Raw genomic sequence first — 21,644 nt, 5'->3', positions numbered from 1 at the left:
AGCTCTCTCTGGTCAGTGGAAGGTGCCTGTAATGCTTGAGATTGCATTTGTAGCGCGGTAAGTTTGTTCCCGTTGTTTCAAATACCAAGTGATTTTTTGAGTTGTAATTGGTACCTGCCGTGTGTGCAAGTTTGTGTCATGCCTTTAGTGATAGTACATATTTTTTTTGTGTCGTAAACTCTTGGTTTTTATCTAGGTCTTTGAACCACAACTGGCATTGTTGATGCACTATAAGATTCATCGTTTAAATTGTGCATGCTTTCGAGGGGCGTTTCAGTAGGCAGATAGATCTGCCCTCGGAATCTGCCCAGCAATTGCCTCTCCATGAACAGAATCGGTGACCCTTTTTATTTCAAGTGAGTCAAAAGGGCAGCATTCATGGAGAGTATTGAGGCCTATACTCTACGAATGGTTGGCCCTTCTAGGGCAGACTGTTCACATATGCGGTGTAATAGGTACTCCTAATAACGATTAAGAATCAAACCTGTGTTGTTCAACTACGAAACGTGTTATTTACGACCTACTAATTATGCGTAAGAATGTGTGTGGAAGCGTTTCTCCTGAGAGGAGCGGTGGCACCAGAGCGAGCGCGAGATGAGATGAACTAGGCCCGTCCCGCCATTTCGGCAGCACGCAACAGGTCGCACCTTCCTTGTTTTTTGTCCAGCGACCGTGCCAGTTGCTCCCGCAATTCGCACACTTGCCCTGCTGGTGGAGTTCTTGCCTGCAATGCCTACTTCAAAAACTCTCTTTGGAAATTTCAATGATCATGTTTTCGAGCCAAAACACATCGCGAATTCAGTCACACTGGCCATTATTAAATTCTTGATTTTGCCAGAAATAATGGGCGAACGGTTGCATCGTAACGTGCCGACGCAGCGAGGAGCAGGCGACATACTGCCTGCCTATCACTTTGGTGTTGAAGTGGAAATGTCCTAATTTTCGCTGGCACGCATTTCACTCAATTGCAACAGTGAGTGTTCTTTTTTTTTTCCGCCAGTAGTGAGGTTTGCCATTTCCTTGTGTTTGCGATGAAATTGGGACCAGGTATTGCTGGAAAACTTAGAGCCCTTGGAGCCATGAACTAGTCAGCACAGCCAACAACCAGTCCTGATTGCTTCGAGTTTTTTGCATCCTACTTTTTGTAGGTTCCGTCCGCTTAGTTTCTTTTCCAACTCTTGCACTATTATTTTAAAATAGACATTTCAAGTTACGTGTCTTATTCACAAACATGAGCCACAAGACACAAACATACACACTTATTAGTACAATACAAATGCAACACTGATGTGTTTAAATATTCTTTTTTTCCGGTTGCCATTCACGAATGGAACATGTTGGCCCCTCACATCACTAACACTGAGTCACTGTCTCAGTTTGAATTAGAAATTGAAAACAATTCTTAGCTTTTCTAAATAACCAATGACAATGGGAATGGAACCAGTATCTACTACTTGTATGTTCTGTAAACAGCCATGTAAGCAACTTCATTGTTAAACTTGCCATTTTGTATGTGTGATATCGGTTATCAAATCAGCCATGACGCAAGAGCGTCGTCACGATAAAGCGCTTTAAAAGCAGAGCGTTCCTTCAATAAAAGGCATTCGTTCCTGTCTGGTCCCAGCGTCCGTGTCTTTCCTCGGCCACGATAGAACAACTGGCGACGATGGACGGGATGATAGTGTGATCCTGAAGCAAGCACCGGCACAACGATTGAAGCGGAACGGACGACTGGCCCAAGCACAGAAGGCAAACGTTCCAAAATGGCAATTCCACTAGCTTCGCAACGTTTCGGAAGCATGCCAGAGTTTAACCCGAGCAGCGACGACATCGTCGTATTTCGAGAGGTTTGAGAACTTTGTGGCACTTAATGAGGTTCCGGAGACGCAGAAGCTGAGACTGTTCTTGAACGTAGTAGGAAGCACAGTGTACGGGGAGCTCCAGAAAATTTTAGTCCCTGACAGACCTACTGACAAAACCTTCGCAGAAATACAGGAGGTTCTAGAACAACACTACAGTCCTGAGTATTCTGTAATCGCCGAGCGTTGCAAGTTCAACAAACGCATGCAGAAGGAAGGAGAATGCGTCAGTCTTCATGACAGAATTGAAACATCTGGCGCGTAATTGTGAGTTCAAGGCATTTCTAAACGATGCGTTAAGGGATCGACTCGTGGCAGGACTGCGCGACCAAAAGACTCAAAGGATATTGTTCGCAACTGAAAACTTAACCTTTGAAAAAGCGTGCAAAAAATTGCACTTTAAAAAGAACTTGCTGCCAAGCAAACCATAAAGCTACATTCTAAAGCAGAATGCTCGACCGATATTAATGGTGTCAGTAGGAAAACACAAGCGAAAACCAGGCCGTCGGCACATAAGAACGAAAGGGTTGAAACGAAGACCACTTGTTATCGCTGTGGGAAAGGGCACGATGCAGACAAGTGCTGGTATCGCAACGCGAAGTGCCGCGCGTGTGCTAAAACAGGGCATCTGCAAACGATGTGTCGAGAAAAGAAAAACCGTCCAGTGAACTATGCTGAAGCGACAGACGAGGAATCGAACGATTCCCAGACGTATCACGGCGTGATGTGTGCTAGAGGTGGGAAACGAGGCTACAAAGTGTCTTCGCTGATTGAAGGGAAGCCTATTTCTATGCTTTTGGATACGGTCGCAGCTGTCACATTGATGCCTGAAAGTACGTTTAAGCAAGGGTTTTTGCAAACTGCATGCAAACCAATAAATTCAGTGTTGAAAACTTATACAGGACAGCCTGTAAAGCTGCTGAGAGGACAGGCGACTGTAACCGTCGAGCTTAACGGCTGCAGAACAGAGCTTCCGCTACATATAGTAGAGAACCAGGGCAAGGCTATGCCTACGCTTCTAGGGCGAGATTGGCTTGAAAAGTTGCAACTTGACTGGAATACCGTCAGTGCTGTCACACAAAGCGCGGATGTCTGTTCTCTGCAGAAAGAAATTTTCAGACGTCTTCCGTACTACACCGGGAATAGTTCGCAACTTCGAAGCCAAAATAGCCATAGACCCCAATGCTATGCCTGTGTTCTGCAAAGCCAGGTCTATGCCTTTTGCTACTAAAGAGGCAGTCAGCGAAGAACTTCGGAAACTAGAGAGTCAAGGCATCTTAAAGACTCCCATCGTACCAGTTCCGAAGCGTGGAGGCGGAATCAGAATTTGCAAAGACTACAAAGTAACAATCAATCGAGTACTCAACACTGATTGCTATCCACTACCGCTTCCTGAGGATTTATTTTCGATGCTAGATGAGGGCAAATTATTTTGCGTGCTGGACTTATCCTCGGCGTACCAGCAAGTGCCTCTCAGTGAAGAGTCCAAGCCACTGCTCACGATAAACACGCATCAAGGCTTATACGAATTCCAAAGACTTCCGTTTGGAATTGCGAGTGCACCGGCCTTATTTCAATCCATGATGGACACAGTCCTAGAAGGAATTCTTAACGTAGGATGCTATGTAGACGACGTCATCATCACTGGCCACAGTGCAGAAGACCTCTACACAAGTGCCACAAAAGTCCTGAGAGCACTCAGCGACCACAACATAACGCTGAAGGAAGAAAAATGCAAATTTTTTCGCGATTTTGTGGTTTACCTCGGGCACAATGTCTCGGAGGAGGGCATCTACCCCACCGCTGAAAAGATAAAAGCAGTGCGAGATGCGCCAGAGCCCAGTAACATCACGGAACTGAAGGCTTACTTGGGTCTTCTAAACTTCTATGGCAAATTCTTGAGGAATTTGGCAACTGTGGCAGCACCAGTTTATGAGCTTTTTCAAAAATACCGCAAGTGGGAATGGACGCAACAGTGCAAGAAGGCATTTGAAGAAACTAAGAAAATGATTCTGAGCAGCGGAGTATTAGCCTTCTATGACGTCACAAAACCAATCGTACTTAGTTGCGATTTTTCTGTTTACGGCTTGGGAGCTGTGATTTTCCACGAAATGCCTGACGGAACCGAACGACCGATCGCATTCGCTTCGCGCACATTAACCAGCAGTGAACGCAACTATGCTCAAGGGGAAAAAGAAGCCCTCGCACTCATATTTGGGTTGCGACGATTCCGTCGCTACTTGTATGGCCGCAAGTTCAGCCTATACACCGACCATCAGCCGCTTCTTGGACTTCTTGGACTTCTTGGGCGCGATAAGCCACTGCCATCATTAGCAGCTCCACGAATGCAGAGATGGGCACTGACGTTGACAGCGTATCGGTACGATCTCAAGTTCCAGAACGGCAAGAAAATGCAAGTCGCTGACGCGCTATCATGACTGCCACTGTCTACAAGCTTTGGGAAAGACGAACCGGAGTGTTTAGCTGTTTTCGACGCAACCCCGCTGACAGCAAAAGACATCGCTCGAGAGACAAAACGAGACACTGTTCTAACACGTGTTTTAAGCTACGTCCTTTCAGGATGGCCACAGCATTACCCTGACGAACTGTGACCATTTTTCATACACAGAGATCATCTGTCTGCAGAGCAGGGGTGCTTGACTTGGAGCAATCGGGTGATCGTGCCAGAAACTTTGCAAGCTCACGTTCTCTCAATGCTGCTTGAGGGACACCCAGGGATGAGTCGTATGAAGATGCTTGCACGGTCGTACGCGTGGTGGCCTTCACTCAACAAAGACGTAGAAGAAACCGTCCGGAATTGTCAAGTCTGCCAAAGCACTCGTCCAGCAAAGTCGACAGGTTCTCTACTACCCTGGCGGTATCCAACAAAAGTCTGGGAGAGGATTCTCGCCGACTACGCTGTCAAAGACGGTGTAAATCTTCTCGTTCTTGTAGACGTGTCCTCTAAGTGGGTTGAAATGTTTGTCATGCCATCGACTACAACCACGAGAACCTTGGAAAAACTGGACACGTTATTCGCCGCATACGGCTACCCTGAAGAAATTGTAACCGACAACGGTCCACAGTTTACTTCGGATGGCTTTGGAGATTTCTTGAGGCACAGGGGTATCAAGCATACTAGGACCCCTCCTTATCATGCCGCTTCTAATGGAGCAGCAGAAAGACTGGTAAGAACGACCAAGGAAGCTTTCTTGAAGCAGGTTCTGAGCGATCAACATGCTGGAGTAAAGAATACAGTACAAGAACGTCTCAACAAATTTCTTTTTTCTTATAAGAATACCCCGCACTCAATGACTTCTCGAACGCCTGTTGAAGTCTTTCTTAAGCGCTTGCCCCGAATTACATTGCCTCTTCTTAAACCAAGCTTTGCAGAAGACATGGCGGAACACCTGAAACAAGACACGGAGCGACGTGATCACCACAGAGGACCCGCAGAATTTTTGTTCGTGGGAGACAGAGTGTAAAGACCACACGTGGTGAGCTGGTATCATGGCAAGAAGGTACTGTTGAGCAAGTTGTCAGTCCAGTCACGTACATGATTAGGGTTCAAGGGCGACTACAGTTCACTCACGTGGATCACTTGCGGCAGAAGAAAACTAGTGTATGGACCGAAGTCCCTAGTAATGCGGCATCCGCAACTGGTTTGCAAAATGATGGAGGAATCCGCCCAGGAGGATCAAAAGTGCCAAGAAGCCTTTTGCAGGATTCGTCTTCTCGAGAGGTCTTTTCGAAAGGCAACGTGTCAAGCGAACCTTGGCCAAGAAGACAAGATCCAACTTGGGCAACCTCATCATAGTTAAGAGATTCCAGCGACGACCAGACTCCCCAGGTCCTACCACCAGAACCACCTCTAGACACGTCATCAGGTACAGAGAGAGGAAATGCAGGGCTTAACAAGACCGGATCTAGCTCCCCAGCAGTTGAGCAGCCTATTCCTACAGGCAACGAGTCATCGACAGCATTACCGCGACGAGGAACCCGCGTGCGAAAGCCTCTTGAGCGGTACGCTGCAAAAGACTTCACGAAAAGAGCAAGTTTAAATAAATGGCTGTTGTTTCACTAAGAAGGGAAGAGTGTGATATCGGTTATCAAACAAGAGAACTGTCTCCGATTGGAATGCTCTGCCCCATGATTCCCCTATGCTCAACACGCCGAGATGAAACTATACCCTTTTCTTGTTGCTTAAGTCTGCTTCTTTGCCTGTATTTGTCCCTTGTTTTTCACGAATTTTTAATGTACATGAATTTTGTTCTGCAGTGAATGTATACTGCAGCGGAAGTGTATGTATGTAGAAGAATTTTGAACTGTATTGCCCTCTCCTGCATGGACCATACTTGGTCCGCAGTATGTGATAAATAAATAAAAATAAAATAAATAAAGCCATGATGTAAGGCCGTCGTCACGATAACGCACTTTAAAAGCAGAGAATTCCTTCAATAAAGGGCATTCATTCCTGTCTGGTCCCGGCGTCCATGTCTTTCCTCGGCCACGATAGAACAGTATGCACTTGTATTTTGTTTATTATGTTGTGTAAATATTGCTAATGTACAAAGTGCCAGGTTGATGTTGCTTTTATGTTCTGTATTACACTTTTTTAACTATGATGAGCAATCATAGCATCTGTACAGAGTGCCCACCTGCTATGGTCTCAGTAGAGACTGGCAGTATTGCAAATAAATAAATAAATAATTTTATGATTTCTCACGGCCTCAGTGACTTTGAATTAACGAGGTTTAGGTTAGGTTAGGGCTTGTCAATTCTGATCAATAGCTTCTGAAAGCTCAAAAATATGCAAACTATGGAGAACACAGGACCAGTGCTATTGAGATTATAATGTAAAGTAAATTGTGGGGGTGCTAACACCTTTTGTAAAGTTGTTTGCATCTCGTGGTGCACGTGTATCGCACAGAGGCCGCATTCAGGGGTCACAATTATCGAGCGATAGGTGGCATTGTGCTCGCGAGCATTTATCGCCACCATCATCATCGTGGTTAGTGTGTAGTGCCGGCGGCAAGCCTGGGTGGCCACCCACGAGAAATGAACGGTTCTCTTTGGCGGGCGGTGGTTGGTACGAACAGTTGTCTCTATGTGACGCCTGTATGTGACGTCACGCGAAAACTAAGCTATACAGCCACATAATAACAGATGTTCAACGTCGTTTTTTTTGTTTGTAAGGCACATATCTTCAATGACTTCTCGCCCTAATAACAAAGAAAAATTACATTTTTGTTGTGAAGAACATCAAACTACTTTTTGTTGTGAACGCATTGTCTGCAAGAAGTCTCGCTAACTTCAGTTACGTTGCACATGATGTGTGAAAGAGAGTATAGTTTATTTGCATTCAGTGATGAGGGCAACCTGTTGGTCAAAGGATTTATTAATCTTGGCAGCAAATGTGCCAAAAGACTTTGAGGACAGTATGTCACGCTGCAGCTCATTTGATTTATTTATTTTTTTGCCAGTGTCATTCGAGACAAGATCCATATGCGAGGAATTTTCATCACATTCGGGAGGGTCCTCCTCGGAAGAGTCAGCTGGATTACCCCTGGAAGGTGGCATTATAGATGGTCTAGCCAACTTGGAGCTAACAAAAGCTTCTGGGGTTTTGACGGGAAGCCGACCGAAAAGTGGTCCTGAGACCCCACTGGGAGGCATCTCACAGGGCTTGAAGTCTTCTGCTACGCAAGAAGTTGTCTTCGATGTTGACAGCGTCATTGGGGACAATGGAGAAGCTAAGAAGGATGATGTAAGTGCATCATACGCAGCAAGCACTGAAATCTGCCTTTTCATCACTGATCCATAGCCTGTGAAAGTGCAAAAATATACTAACCATGGTAGAACACTCGACAAGCTCTAAAATTGTAATGCGAGGTAACACTAACTATTTAGGTGTTACCCCCTACAGGAAAGGAAGAGCAGAAAAGGCTATAGAATATGAAAACAAAAAAACATATAGATATACTACTGTCACAAAGAAGCTCCACTCGTGCACATGTGTGTCAAGAACGCACGTACCATTGCAAGTTCAAAAAAAATTTAATACATAGTTGCCAACAATTGCATCAAGATATGCGTAATGTTAGCATACATTATGAGAATGCACTGTGTGCAAATTTAAAAAGCGTAGCTCTTTGTATGTCAGTTTAATTGACAGTGATCCAACTGCAATCAAATATAAGAAGACCTTGTCCTGTGTTCTTCTATCGTTTGTGTTTTTTTTTTTGTGCTTTCAGGAGCTATGCATCATGTTGTTTCACTTTTTCATGCTGTATGTGCCTTGCTTAGCTCGTCCCTCTCGCATGTTTCCGTCTAGTCCCGTCCCATTGGTGTTGAGTAGCTGTGATGTTCTGCTTTTTCTGCATGATGTGCTTGTCCTGGTGATTACTTTTCAATGGAATGAGAAATGAAAAAGCACTGCATACCATGCTTTGAGCGTATAAGTAACAACAGGTCATGTATATTGTCACATGGTCATAGCGTCGACAAAGAGAACAGTCGGCGTGTCAAAGAAAAAACTCTTTATTTGGCTGAACTTGTGGCCGGTTAACAAAAAATCGGATTATAGCGATATGCACTGGCACTGGTAGCGGTGAACAGAGTGTCGGCCAACGATCAACGGACAAGCGGCGAAGCACGTGGTGATTTATACATGTGCCGTCGAATATTCGAGCCTTATCACTGGTATTTATCTGCAAATTTTAATATATAGTCTTTTTGTGTGGGTATCATGCAAGTTCATTCAGTGGAGGTTACAAAATATGTGCATTAGTCAACGTTACACAAAAAAAACTAAAAACAAAAGCGCGTTTTGAGGTTCAGCATACACCTCAGATTACATGGTGTCCGGTCTTATTCCTTGCTCACATTTAAACTTCAGTAAGTTTCCTTGTAGCACACGTAAACAACAGGAAGAAATGAAGGCACATGCAGACAGACAGCTTTCATTTCTTCCTGTTGTTTATGTGCGCTACAATTAAACTTACTGAAGATGAACTACCAACAAGCCCGCATCGCAACTCTCGTCACATTTATAGTTCTTCACGAGATCAGTAGAAGCACAAAGTCACAGCTTTGCCGCAAGGAGGAAGCAATGAACGCGATAGCAACAAATTGAAAGGTCATGCGCAGCATGTCAAGCAAATCGAAACGTGCCCCGTGTTTCTCACCCACAAATGACGCATGAAACGTACTCACATGTACAGATGAACGCGAATAAGCGTCTCAGTTGTTACTTCGCTGGGTCTGAAAAGCGCGCCCTTTTCGCAAACGGAGGCTGTGCAACGATTGCAATGACCTTTGTGCGCCCCGTAACTATAACAGAATTGTCCAGCGCAAGCCGAACGCCAGCCAAGACGTACGATCCTCCCCACCGGGAGATAAGGGCGCGTGAGAGATCGTCCACTCTCCTCCTCTACGGGGGCTAAAGTACGTATGAGAGATGAGGGTTGCTGCGTGCTCATTGTGCCATCTTGCTGATAAGGCCGAAAACACGATAGTTCCTCCCCGAGATTCCCGCCAACAGCAGTAAGGGGTAGATGTAAATAGCTAGCCGTTTGAACGTTGAAGGAGTTACCTCTCGGTGGCTCAGTGGTTAACGCCTCGCATTCACGGCGCGGAAATCTCGCGTTCGATTCTCACAGCTGAAGTCTCTTTTTTTTTTTTTTCCTGGATTTTTTTCTTTGTTGCATTTTGTAGATACATATACATATATGGTGCATGACATCGCCGTCGATGCCCACGTTGACGCCCACGCCGGCGACGAAACCCAGCCGAGAGTGTCCATATAATTGCTATCACAATAAAATGTTGTAACTCTGTAAGTGCTTGTGATAGAAGGGTATTACTATGCGTAGTTCTTGCTACAGTAGTATCAAACATGTGTGCCAAGTTTCATCTCAATTGGATTAAAAATGAAACTGTTCATAGCAATCCTCATTTCGTCAGTCTAGCATTTTTCTTGTAAATTCACGACTTGATTTTATATGCCAAAATGTATAACTTGGTAATGCAAATCAGCCAGCCTAGCTTAAGGGGGGACAAGGTTCTTAGGGCTCTCTCATTTATTTTTGGACCAAGTGTGACAGAAGTTGGCATGCTTACTTAGTTTGTTCTCCGGATTCTAAAACTGTAGTTATTTTTTCTGTAGCTTCATTAGTTAATTAAGTAATCAAGATAACAATTTCTATTGTTCTTACCTTAAAAAAAAAATAAGCACCTGTCAAAAATTTATAAACAACGTAGGGATTGACAGCAGAAAGCATAAGACATGCAACATAAGAAGCTTTCGAATGGGTCATTATTTCTTACTTTACAGTACACTAAACTTCACAGCCCTGAATGTGACCAATGTGTGGTCACACAAAAGACTAGTTTGAAAAACTTGCATCAAGAGAAATCAAATTCTGCTTCCTATGTTGTGTGCTCCAAACATATAGCTTCATGCTGCAAAATAAAATATTCTGCTATCTGTAATAGTTTCAGATATATTGCAGTAATTTTCATGCAGGGTGTACAAAATTGCCATTTTGAGAAAATGAAGAAAACAAAGAATTCTAACATTTTTAACTGTAAAAATGTATGCACTTATAATTATATAGCCATTGGCATATAAATGAATGCTAGAAAGCCTAAGGAGTGCTATGCTGCAAGCTGATCGAAAATTGAACAAGTAGTTCTCGAATTACAACACAGTAAAGTTTATTGCTTGTAACCAAATACAGAATTTTTTATATTAAAATAAAAAAATAAAGCTGTTCATTAAAAATAGGCTTCCAGCATTTTTTTTTTTGCACATTTAGCTACATTCTGCAAAAACAATTACAGCTCTAGCTGTCCTAGGTCCACTTTTACCGAACAAGCAAAAGAAAGTGGTCAAAATCTGTGCTTCGAGAATAATGCTGTGAAAACTTAATTTCGCCGTTCCGAGAGAAAAATATCATGGCACACATACTTTTAGTCAGTTAAGATGCACCGGGAATGTAATAGGACTGATTGTTTGTACGAGCGTGTCGTTTCTTCTAGTCCTGTAGCAAGTTGTCGCCGTGTGCTCGTCTGCCGCGAGGCCACTTATCAGTTCGGTGACTGTACTGGTGGCGATGTGCGACAAATGTGCGTGCGTCATCCACGATCCGTCGAATAACGCGGCGATATTTTCCGGCTTGTCCAGATAAAGTTACCCGTAAGTGCCGCGAACCAAAGTTGCTCCCTCGCTCATCAATTTTGAGGCTACACAAGTGCCGAGGTGTTAGTTTCCTTTTCACGTAAGACTGCCGCATTTTCGAGCGGAGATCGCGACAACGTTGCCAACACGTTGTTAAAAGCAGTCTACCTGTTGCCAGTAGCCTCCATTGTGAGTGCCGCGAGCATGTTCACTGCGAACGGATTGACTTTCTGTTGTTGGTCGACGCGCGGCGTTCCACTCTGACAAATCGTCGCGCAGTTCAAGGTCTTTTCGTCAGGCGGGGGGAACCACAACATCGGCGGGTTTAGCTATAAGACTGCACTTCCGTTCCGTCACTACAAAGATTGATATCTTTGGTAGCTTCACTTCTGCTTTTTACTTGCCGTCTTCTAACTGATGAGGCTGCAAAACACAGCCGTTCTCAGTAACGTTGTCGGCAATCAACGGGCTCGTACGTGAGTTGGGCCTACGCCGGTGACTCGGCGACCGCCATTGACCGCGTCGAGTTCGTTATCCTCGTTGTCCTTAGCTATAGCGGGTATCTTTCTGAAGTTCACAGCGAACGAACCACCGCCACACCCGCTTCACAAATTACTGTAGCACGGAACTTTTTTACTGCCGCAAGCAGTCAGTAGCGCCATGATGAAATGGCACATGTCCGTGCGCGTCACGATGGTGAAGCATATGCCGAAAGCGCCCCTTGGCCAATCGGATGCCTAAATTTGGTCACGTGCCCCAAGCAGTCAATTGAATCGCGCGCTAGTGCTTTTCGATGACGCGTTTTTGCTAAAACACCAATGAGCAAGGTGAGCCAGCGGTGATGGGAAATTGAAGATGAAAAACGACCCTTCCAAACGAGACCAAGATTAACACGATAGCTCGTATTTAACGGCAACAATTAGGCACGGAAAAAGCGCGATTTTAGCGTCAATTTGCACTCACATTCATCTCGCAGGGATGTTATAAATTGATTTTGCGCCAGAAATAATGATGCGAGAAGCTAGAAACTTCTCAGATAAGTGCAAAAATAGGTGCAGATTTCGAAAATTTCAGCTTCAAAGAGTCGATTTTTTTGCAATTTTTGGCCTTCTAAGACCCATGTCCCCTTTTAAGCACCAAGACAACTAGTGCAAAATATGGGACCGTGCATATATGTGCACACATGTCTCCTGTCCTCAAGTCCTTTGTGATTGTGTTTCACTTGCTAGTGTGTCTGCAGCTGTGGATTACCCACACCTTTGGCTACTTTAGTATGTCCTGTGCATTATGCAATGGTGATTTTAGCGTCAATACTTTATGTTGATCCACAATATTATATAGCAACCATTTTTATTTCTCCTACTTTTCGTATGCTACACACTTGCATTGAGTTGCTAAAAAGCTTATTTCCTTTGCTCGAAAATGTAAGTTTTAATTCCAAAGCTGGTTTCAAGGGACAATCTCACTTACACAAATCACTGCATGCTGTAGCTGTGCATCACTTCTCTGTTGCTTGTACACCGGCATTCGGCTGCTGCTGGGGACCCACCACGTTGTTCCAGCGATTACGGTGCTGAAATGTTGACCTGAAGGTCCCAGGGTCAAATCCAGTCGCTTATTTAGAATATCGGAGCGGGTTCCAAGAGAGGTGGGAAGCATAGCTGAGGACGGCAGAGAGTTGGGTCGTACATCCAAATTAGTCTATTCACTGGCATAACATAAAATTGGCTCGTGGAGGGCAGGGTAGGCTAAAGATTGTTAGAAAAGGTCCTCATTCTGTAGTGGACGTAGAGTAGGGTAATGATAGTGTATGGTCAGAATAAGACCACGAACTTCTCAGGTTGTTAGGGCACCTGGTAGTAACTTTGGCTATCGACATAATAAGGCATGAATGAAGCACATTGCCATAGGGTTTCTGTCTGTTTGTATGTCCCTGTCTGCACTGTTTTTGCTGTCTGCCACTTCTCAGGTTGTTAGGGCACCTGGTAGTAACTTTGGCTATCGACATATTAATGCATGAATGAAGCACATTGCCGTAGGGTTTCTGTCTGGTTGTATGTCCCTGTCTGCATTGTTTTGCTGGATACAGGTGTCCCAAAGTGCTCGCTGTGGTTGCCTGCTTCTGTTGTCTGTCTGCAGTGTAAACAGTCGCTTTGTCATTCCTCTTCTCTCCTAGGAACATCTGTGATTGCATTGCATTTGCTTGCACTGTTGACTGCATCTGTGTCATGCTCCTTCAGTGTCTTACGCATTGTCTGCTTAGGCATCACCTTCGAATGCATCGTCTGCACATGCATTGTCTGCTCGTGCATTGCAGCGAATGCCGTGACACATGTTTTCTTGCTGCATAAAATTTTACAAAAAAACACCCTACCACTTTTTGCAGATGATGAAGATACTATTTTGGCCTCCACGGCAGAGGATCTCATGCGTGAATGGTGTCTTGAAGTGGCTTTGTCAACAAACTCAGTATCACGCAGCAATCACGTGAAATTTTCGTCTAGCTAGCTGTTTTTAATTTATCTGAAAATCTCAGTTGTCACTGAAGAAGTCTGCTTAGTTGCTTATGCTGTATTGCTTATGTTAATTGCTTACATTACATTGTTGTTTCTGCTTTACATGCCAGATGAACTTTCATGATTGAAAGCACCAAACAGACTAAAAAAAAAGATGATACAATTGCTGACTCACTAAAAGTTCTATCACTGCAACAAAAGTACACAAATGTTACTTTTTAAACCCACACTTGCTTGTCCCTACTCTACACAAAACTAGTTTTCATAATGTTACCTAGCTCTGAAACGCAGTACAATGTGCCATAAAAGCATCAGTGAAGTGGCTTTTTTAGAAACCCAGTGTGTAACATAGCAGCTTCTTCCTTTTAAGTCTTCAGCTTTTTTACGCGTACACGCAGACCGTGGAAGAATTGCCCCTCTACAATGCGCAAGAGTCATGCACTTTGAAATGCTAGCTACAGTGTTTTGATCGACATGAATGGGGAGGGAGGCAGTTCAAGGGCTGGATCGCCTCTTGCGTTCTGTTGGACAGTCAAAGTTTATCATTTTTCAACTTTGTGCCTCCCTCTTAACATTTACAAGGTCATTACGAGTACATCAAGCTGGTGTTCAGAGCTGGCATTGGTTTGTCGCTGGAGCGTTTTGTGCCTTCCATGGTAGAGTTGGCCCTCGGCTATATGTGAGAATTACGGTAATAAAATGTTTTATACAGTATGTCTTTGCAGCCAAACAGATTGCGTCTATCATCTATCCAATATTGTATTGAATGATGTATGTCTATTGCACTTGGTAAACACAATTTCATAACATAAAAAGTACCTATTGCTTCAAGTTAAATTCAGTATGTTCACTTTATCTTTGCTGAATCCAGTATGTAGAGCATCATGAATGAATAGTTATGGTCAAAATGAATCAACGCCGAACACAAAAAATAGGTAAGTGGCGTCTTTCGGATTTATACCAAAATGCACGTTTAACTTCTAAAACCACTTGTTTAGCAAGACTACTGAAAAACTTTGTTGTAGTCTACTGTGAGTGAAGTTTTGATTGAACAGATTTAACCTTGTAACCTCATGCCACATTGATTTGATGTGTGTAGTTTTCGGGTTGTTTTCTATTCAAAAGGGTATTTTATCGTTACATTGAAATTGTGGCCCTTTATGTGCATAATTGTTTCCTTACCTTTCTTGGTGTTGCATAGCTGCTTGCAAAGGCTTTACTTAATTGTGATGAACGAACTGCAACTTAGGTGGCTGGATGGTTTAGGTTAGGTTGGTGATGAGAACTAACAGACAATGACACCAAAAGAAGTATAGGGGATGTTAGTATTAGAAGTAATTGTAAAGTGGATCGGGGAATGACCCTCAGCGTAGCTCGGTAGCAGATCATTGAACACCTTATTCGGAGGTCACAGGTACGAATTCTGCCGGTGGCAAGTGATCATTTCGTCCACTTTTCTTTCTTCACATTCACATCACAATTACTTCTAATTTCATTTTCCAGCTTTTAATAGCAACCTTTAAATAACTCTGAAGTTAAATTATCTAAGATGCAACTTTAATGCATACTTTTATGTATGTCTCGAATTACTCATATGCCACAGAAGTAAGGACCTTGAAACGAAAAACGTACTTCGAAAATATGTAATGCGTCATGTGCCTCCTCTTGGGTTTGTACTCGCCAAATAAACAAAAGTATTGAAGACAGAACTTACGTCACCCAGGCGAGAAAGAACGAAGTGTGAGCTGTTGAACGCACTGCGCGCTCTCCGCCATCAGCTACAAAACAGTTTGTTCTTGCATAAAATACCTTAAACGAAATGCGCTTGATTTTTCATGCCCCGGGTACTTCACAGCTAAGGCATGCATTTCGTGACCTGCTTGCAGGAAGTTTTTCGGTACGTCGCGAATTCGCGGCACTCGGCTAAAGATTTACAATTCTTTCCTTAGTTTAGTTTTGGGTAGGGTAGGTTAGGTGAAGTGAGGTATATTATAAATTATACTCTTGGACTGCATCAGAAATTTGCATTTCACGGGCTGCACTGGTGCCTTCACAACCAATGACCTGTTGGCTTTGAGCCAGCAGGCAATTGCAGTGCAAATTGTGAATGCCTTACAGTTAGTGTGTGCACAGAATCGTATGCGGTTGTGCACCACCATAAACTTCTTAACTGAATTTTCGGAGCCACGCTTAGAGTGATAGTGTTGCATTGCATGTGTCATGCGTCAGTCTGTGTAGTGGGCAACTCAAGAAATTCCTGCAGCCTTGAGGTAAGGATTTTAAGCGATTTTGTAATCATTTACTTAGCCCCAGAGTGCAAATGTACCTGTAGATTTGCATTGATTCCGAACAAATTTATTTTTTTAGCCACAAATGCATTGGCAGACTGCAGATTATGTGGGAATAAGTATGGAATTTGATTTACTGTAGTTGGATTGCAATGATTTCTGCAAATTTTCCTTTACTTCTTTCTTCAAAGCACCACATGCATGCAAATCTCTTTGGGCAACAGCTAAATATTTGTTTTCGGGTGCTCAATTTAGACACTGGAAGTGTATGGCTGTCTTTTTCACGTAGACAATATCCACTAGTCTATAAATAAGTGCACGGTATAAATAAGTGCAAGGATGATGTAACTGTCATGCTTTCACAACTGCTTGATGGATGTAGGAGAATAGTAAATGCTTGTTTTTCTTCGTTGGACGCAACATTAATGCAGACTAACAGGCGCTCAAAAAAAGAAAGTATAAGTTATGCTATCTGTAGTAACTGTGATATACATGTGAAGAAATGAAGTGGGTTAAAAGATATACCAGCAGATATTGAACATGCAACCTTTGACTAACGCATCCGACGCTCTATCAATTGAGCTAAGGTGACGATGACCCTCCTATTTACTTCATCGAGTATAGTAACTGCATATGAACGCGAGCGTGTTAATCGGCTCCGCTAGTAGGAATGGCGGTTAGTCTGAAGCGCTCTTCTTCTGCCTGCAGGCACCCCATAGCGGGTGATTTTTTCATAAGCTGGCACCCGTCTACTGATTTCTCATATACTACCTGAAAGCTCGAAGTTTGATGAAACAAGACCTTTGCTACGAATCGACAAAAGAAGGGGAATTTGTCGTCTCTTTTTGTTAGACTCAACATTAATTAAAAATAACAGACACTCAAGTCAAGAGAAATATAAGGAATGTTATTTTTTTGTTGACTAAAATTTCTTTACATTATCACAATTACTACAGGTAACATCCCCTGTGCTTTCCTTGCCTTGACTGCCTGTCTGTTCTCATTAAGTATTCAGGGAGGCACTTATGTATGTCATAAACTGGCTGTCACGGACAGTGTTTCATTATGTTATGTACAGTATTATCTCTCAATAGTTTCAACTACTTTGAATGTGGCAACTTGAAGAAAATATGCTCAAAGAGTGTAAACAAGCACTGTGTGTGAAACAATGCCCTAGCAGGACACGGACACAGTAAGCAGTTGAATAGGCCAGAACAGTGCAGGTGTCGTTACAAGAAAAACTATTTGAATTGGCTTTATCATTGGTTGCTGCATATCCAGTAAATTGTGCATGATTCAAACAAGAACAATGGAAATTTTAATCTTGTCTGTGGTTTCGTGTCCTGCGTGCTACCAGTGTTTTGTCAATGACTTCAAATTGTACCTTTTATCGATCCCCATGTAACTTTACCCACTTGCCCAACCTGTCGCACTTCTTAGTTACTATTCTGATGCAACGAAAGAAGGATGTGTGACTGCAGTTGGACAACCTTGAAGAACGCCTAAGGTTTTCTGCTCTGTTTCTCAGCACTGCTTAAAACTTCTGCAGGAACTCTCACTGCCGTTTTGGGACACATTTTGTCCAAGCTGTAGATTCCGGAAAATTCGCATGTTACACATTAAGTTCACAATTGATCTCCAGCCAAACATAAACATTTCGTTCAATATTTTACTGCAATTGCAACAATATACAAAGGTGTGCAGCCACATTTGTAATATTATCAGGGTTCTTTGTCATTTAAACTGAGAAGAGCTTCCATATGATGTTTGTACATGTAAAAGCTCCAATTCCGAATGCCCCCACCCCCATTGTGTGTGTTAAGGACTTTACATTCTCTTGTACTCTGCTACACAGCATATGTAGTCATCATCATCATCAGCCGACCATGTCCACTGCAGGACAAAGGCCTCTCCCATATTCCGCCAGTTAACTCGGTCCTGTGCTTGCTGCTGCCAATTTATACCCGCAAACTTCTTAATCTCATCTGCCCACCTAACCTTCTGTCTCCCCCAAATGTCTTGCCTTCTCTAGGAATCCAGTTAGTTACCCTTGATGACCAGCGGTTATTCCTGTCTGCGTGCTACATGCCCAGTTCATGTCCATTTCCTCTTTTTGATTTCAACTATGATATCCTTAACCCCCGTTCGTTCCCTAATCCACTCTGCTCTCTTCTTGTCTCTTAAGGTTCCACCTACCATTTTCCTTTCCATTTCTTGCTGCGTCGTCCTCGATTTAAGCTGAGCCCTCTGTGTAACTCTCCAGGTTTCTGCTCCGTAGCTAAGTACCGACAAGATGCAGCTGTTGTATACCTTTCTCTTGAGGGATAGTGGCAATCTACCTGTCATGGTTTGAGAGTGCTTGCCAAATGTGCTCCACCCCATTCTTATTCTTCTAGTTACTTCAGTCTCGTGGTTCGCATATGTAGTAACCAAACCCTAATGGTCAACTCTGCAGGTTGAAATATAGTTTTAATTTGCTCTTTACTGAAAATGAGTAGCAATTTTAGTGAGACATCTTGCCATGGCTAATTTTTTTAGATGTACTGTATTATGAATTTAAAATAGGTTATCACTGCCACATGTTAAAATTCTCACTGCTGCTTCAAATATATTGAATCACTTAACAGGTGCTAGTTTCGTAGGTTGTCTGACTAAGAGCTTCAGGTTGCTGGCCTGGTTCTTATATTTCAGATTGCCTCCTCCCATGTGTGTGTGCCAGTATCTTTCAGAGCATTATGCAATACTGGTGTCTCGTTGCTAGAAATCTTTCTCGTAGCAGATTGCGTCTTTTCATCACATTGAGTCATTTCCATCACGTTTCCATCAGCTAATACTGTTTGTGATTTCTGAATTTCAAATGTAAGGTAGTAATATTGGTTCAGATTATGGACAATCAACAGGTACAACAGGTAGGTATGGCAGCAGCAGCAACTGATATGGTCAAAATCGAAGTTCAAGAATGGAGGTCTTCGGATTTGTAGAGCTCAATGACTTACTTGAGAGGCAAGCTTTCAAACAACTCATTAGAACATTGGTTCTCGTGAACATTGTTCAGTGCTCGGGCTGTAACCGGGCTCACTTTGGTTTTTTCCAGTATGAAGAGGAGGTGCCATTCTAAGACCTCGACTAGAAATTGGCCTAATAAAATGTTCTGTTTGGCATGTTGGTGTTCATTCTAGAGAATTTTTTTGCTAAAAAAAACTGCTCATAAAATTATTATGAAAGGCTAAATGCTTGCATTTTTTGTGCAAAAAATTTATCCAATGGCAATTATAAAATTAGTTTGACAACTATTCTAAAACAAGAATAATATAAGAAATTTCTTAAAGCCACATAAGCTCGCGATTTTCGAGAAAAATAGACCTAACGCAACGTGGATAGAATTATTTCTCTCGCTCTTTTAAGCTTTACTCTCTCTCCGGCTTTTCCTCGCTCCCTCACTTTCTCATGCGCCCTTCCCAAGGCTCCTATGAAACACATGAGAACTCCGGACAAAGGAGGCAAAAATGGGAAATATGTCATTTTAACGCTTCTGTTCAAGCCCAGCGTCAGTTCGTGGTCTGCGAACACCTATACCATGAACCTGCACGCGCGCACAGTCCTCATATGCTTCGCTAACAGAGTTCGTGCGTCAATTCGTTGTACTGAATGGGTTCACAGCAAGATAAAAATTATTGGCGAAGAACAGTTTGACGAAGGAGGATTCGAACCCGTGTAGCAACTATGCGTGCCTTGTACATACGTACAAAGCTATGCTCTATCGCAGCTGAGAGCAGCTTCGATACTCGCCTACGTATCGTAGGTAGACGGGTTCGAACCTTGTTTAGTCATTCTCTTGCTCTGAACCCATTCTCTCGCCCAGCAGTGTTACAGAATGGTACACCGCGGCCGAATAAATTGGCGAACGTGTTCTCTTAGAGAAGCAAATGAGGACGAAGTGCGCGTGCCGGTTCATGATATCGGTGTTCATAAATTACCGACTGACGATTGGCTTGAACAGTAGCACATTCAGAATGCGATATCCATATTTTTACCTAATTTGTCGAAAAGGATCCTGATTTCGTTTCTTTAATAAGAACCTTGTATTACAGATTAATTCCCCCTGAGCGTTCACTTCCCTGCAATGAATGCTCAAAAGCAGTCTAAAAAGCTGAGGTCCTTATCACCCCTGATAAGGCTCAAGTTTTGTCTGACGTCACAGCTTACAACGTGCGCCATCTGTGCTTATTCTAGAGGCTTCCAAAACTAGAATTTCCCCCTGTACGTTCGTTTTTCCACAATGAATGGCCGAAAGCTGTCGAAAAAGTTTAGGCCTCTATCACCAATGATAAGGTTCAACTTTGTCTGACGTCACAGCTTACAACGTGCGCCATCTATGCGCTCTTTCAGAGTTGAAAGTTCCCCTGGTACGTTGGCCTCACCGCACGAAAGGCCAAAAGCAGTAAAAAAAAATTTAGGCCTCTTATCACCCCTGATAAGGCTCAAGTTTTGTCTGAAGTCACAGCTTACAACGTGCGCCATCTGTAAGAAGCTTTTCAAACTAAATTTACCCCTGTGCGTTCGCTTTCCCGCAATGAATGGCCAAAAGCGGTCGAAAAAGTTGAGGCCCTTATCACCCATGATAAGTCTCAATTTTTGTCTGACGTCACAGCTTACAATGTGCGCCGTCTGTGCTTATATAAAAGGCTTCCGAAACTAAAATTTGCCCCTATGCGTTCGCTTCCCCGCAATAAGTGGCCAAAAGCACTCGAAAAAGTTGAGGCCCTTATCACCCATGATAAGGCTCAATTTTTGTCTGACGTCACAGCTTACAATGTGCGCCGTCTGTGCTTATATAAAAGGCTACCGAAACTAAAATTTGCCCCTATGAGTTCGCTTCCCCGCAATGAACGACAAAAAGCAGTTGAAAAAGTTGAGGCCCTTATCACTCATGATAAGGCGCAACTTTTGTCTGACGTCACAGCTTATAAAGGTGGGGGGCTGTCTTTGCTTATATGAAGCTTCCGAAGCTAAATCTTCTCACCGTTCTAGGCTATGACGCCAGAAAAAAGTTGAGCCTTATCATGGGTGATAAGGGCCTCAACTTTTTCGACTGCTTTTGGCCATTTGCTGCGGGGATGCGAACGCATAGGGGCAAATTTTAGTTTCGGAAGTCTTTTATATAAGCACAGACGGCGCACATTGTAAGCTGTGACGTCAGACAAAAATTGAGCCTTATCATGGGTGATAAGGGCCTCAACTTTTTCGACTGCTTTTGGCCATTTGTTGCGGGGAAGCGAACGCACAGGGGAAAATGTAGTTTCGGAAGCCTTTAAAATAAGCACAGACGGTGCACGTTGTAAGCTATGACGTCAGACAAAGGTTGAGCCTTATCGTGGGTGATAAGGGCCTCAACTTTTTCGACTGCTTTTGGCCATTCGTGCGGAGAAGCCAAGATACCAGAGGAACTTTTAACTCGGAAAGTGCGCATAGGTGGCGCATCGCTGCAAAGTGTGACGTCAGACAAAAGTCTAGCCTTATCGAGGGTGATAAGGGGCTAAACTTTTTCGACTGTTTATGGCCATTCGTGCGGTGAAGCCAACGTACCAGGGGAACTTTTAACTCGGAAAGTGCGCATAGATGGCGCATCGCTACGGTGTGACGTCGGACAAAAGTTGAGCCTTATCAGGGGTGACAAGGGGCTAAACTTTTTCGACTGCTTTTGGCCATTCGTGCGGTGAAGCCAACGAACTAGGGGAACATTTAACTCTGAAAGAGCGCATAGATGGCGCACATTGTAAGCTGTGACGTCAGACAAAAG

At 43.4% G+C, this 21,644-nt stretch overlaps 1 protein-coding gene across 1 annotated transcript in view; it reads left to right on the top strand.

Moving 5' to 3' along the window:
* Positions 1-13,969, top strand: part of LOC142767263 (uncharacterized) — a 37,199-nt gene extending 23,230 nt beyond the window's left edge. Inside the window, exons 6-7 of the mRNA XM_075868560.1 lie at positions 7,343-7,626; positions 13,427-13,969. Coding sequence (XP_075724675.1) covers positions 7,343-7,626; positions 13,427-13,531 — 389 coding nt within the window. The 3' untranslated portion in view covers positions 13,532-13,969. The remainder of the gene's footprint in view (positions 1-7,342; positions 7,627-13,426) is intronic.
* Positions 13,970-21,644: the final 7,675 nt, after the last annotated feature.

Source organism: Rhipicephalus microplus, chromosome 7 (assembly GCF_043290135.1).
Source record: "Rhipicephalus microplus isolate Deutch F79 chromosome 7, USDA_Rmic, whole genome shotgun sequence".
Classification (NCBI taxonomy): domain Eukaryota; kingdom Metazoa; phylum Arthropoda; class Arachnida; order Ixodida; family Ixodidae; genus Rhipicephalus; species Rhipicephalus microplus.
This window is presented reverse-complemented; position numbering and strand designations above follow the sequence as displayed.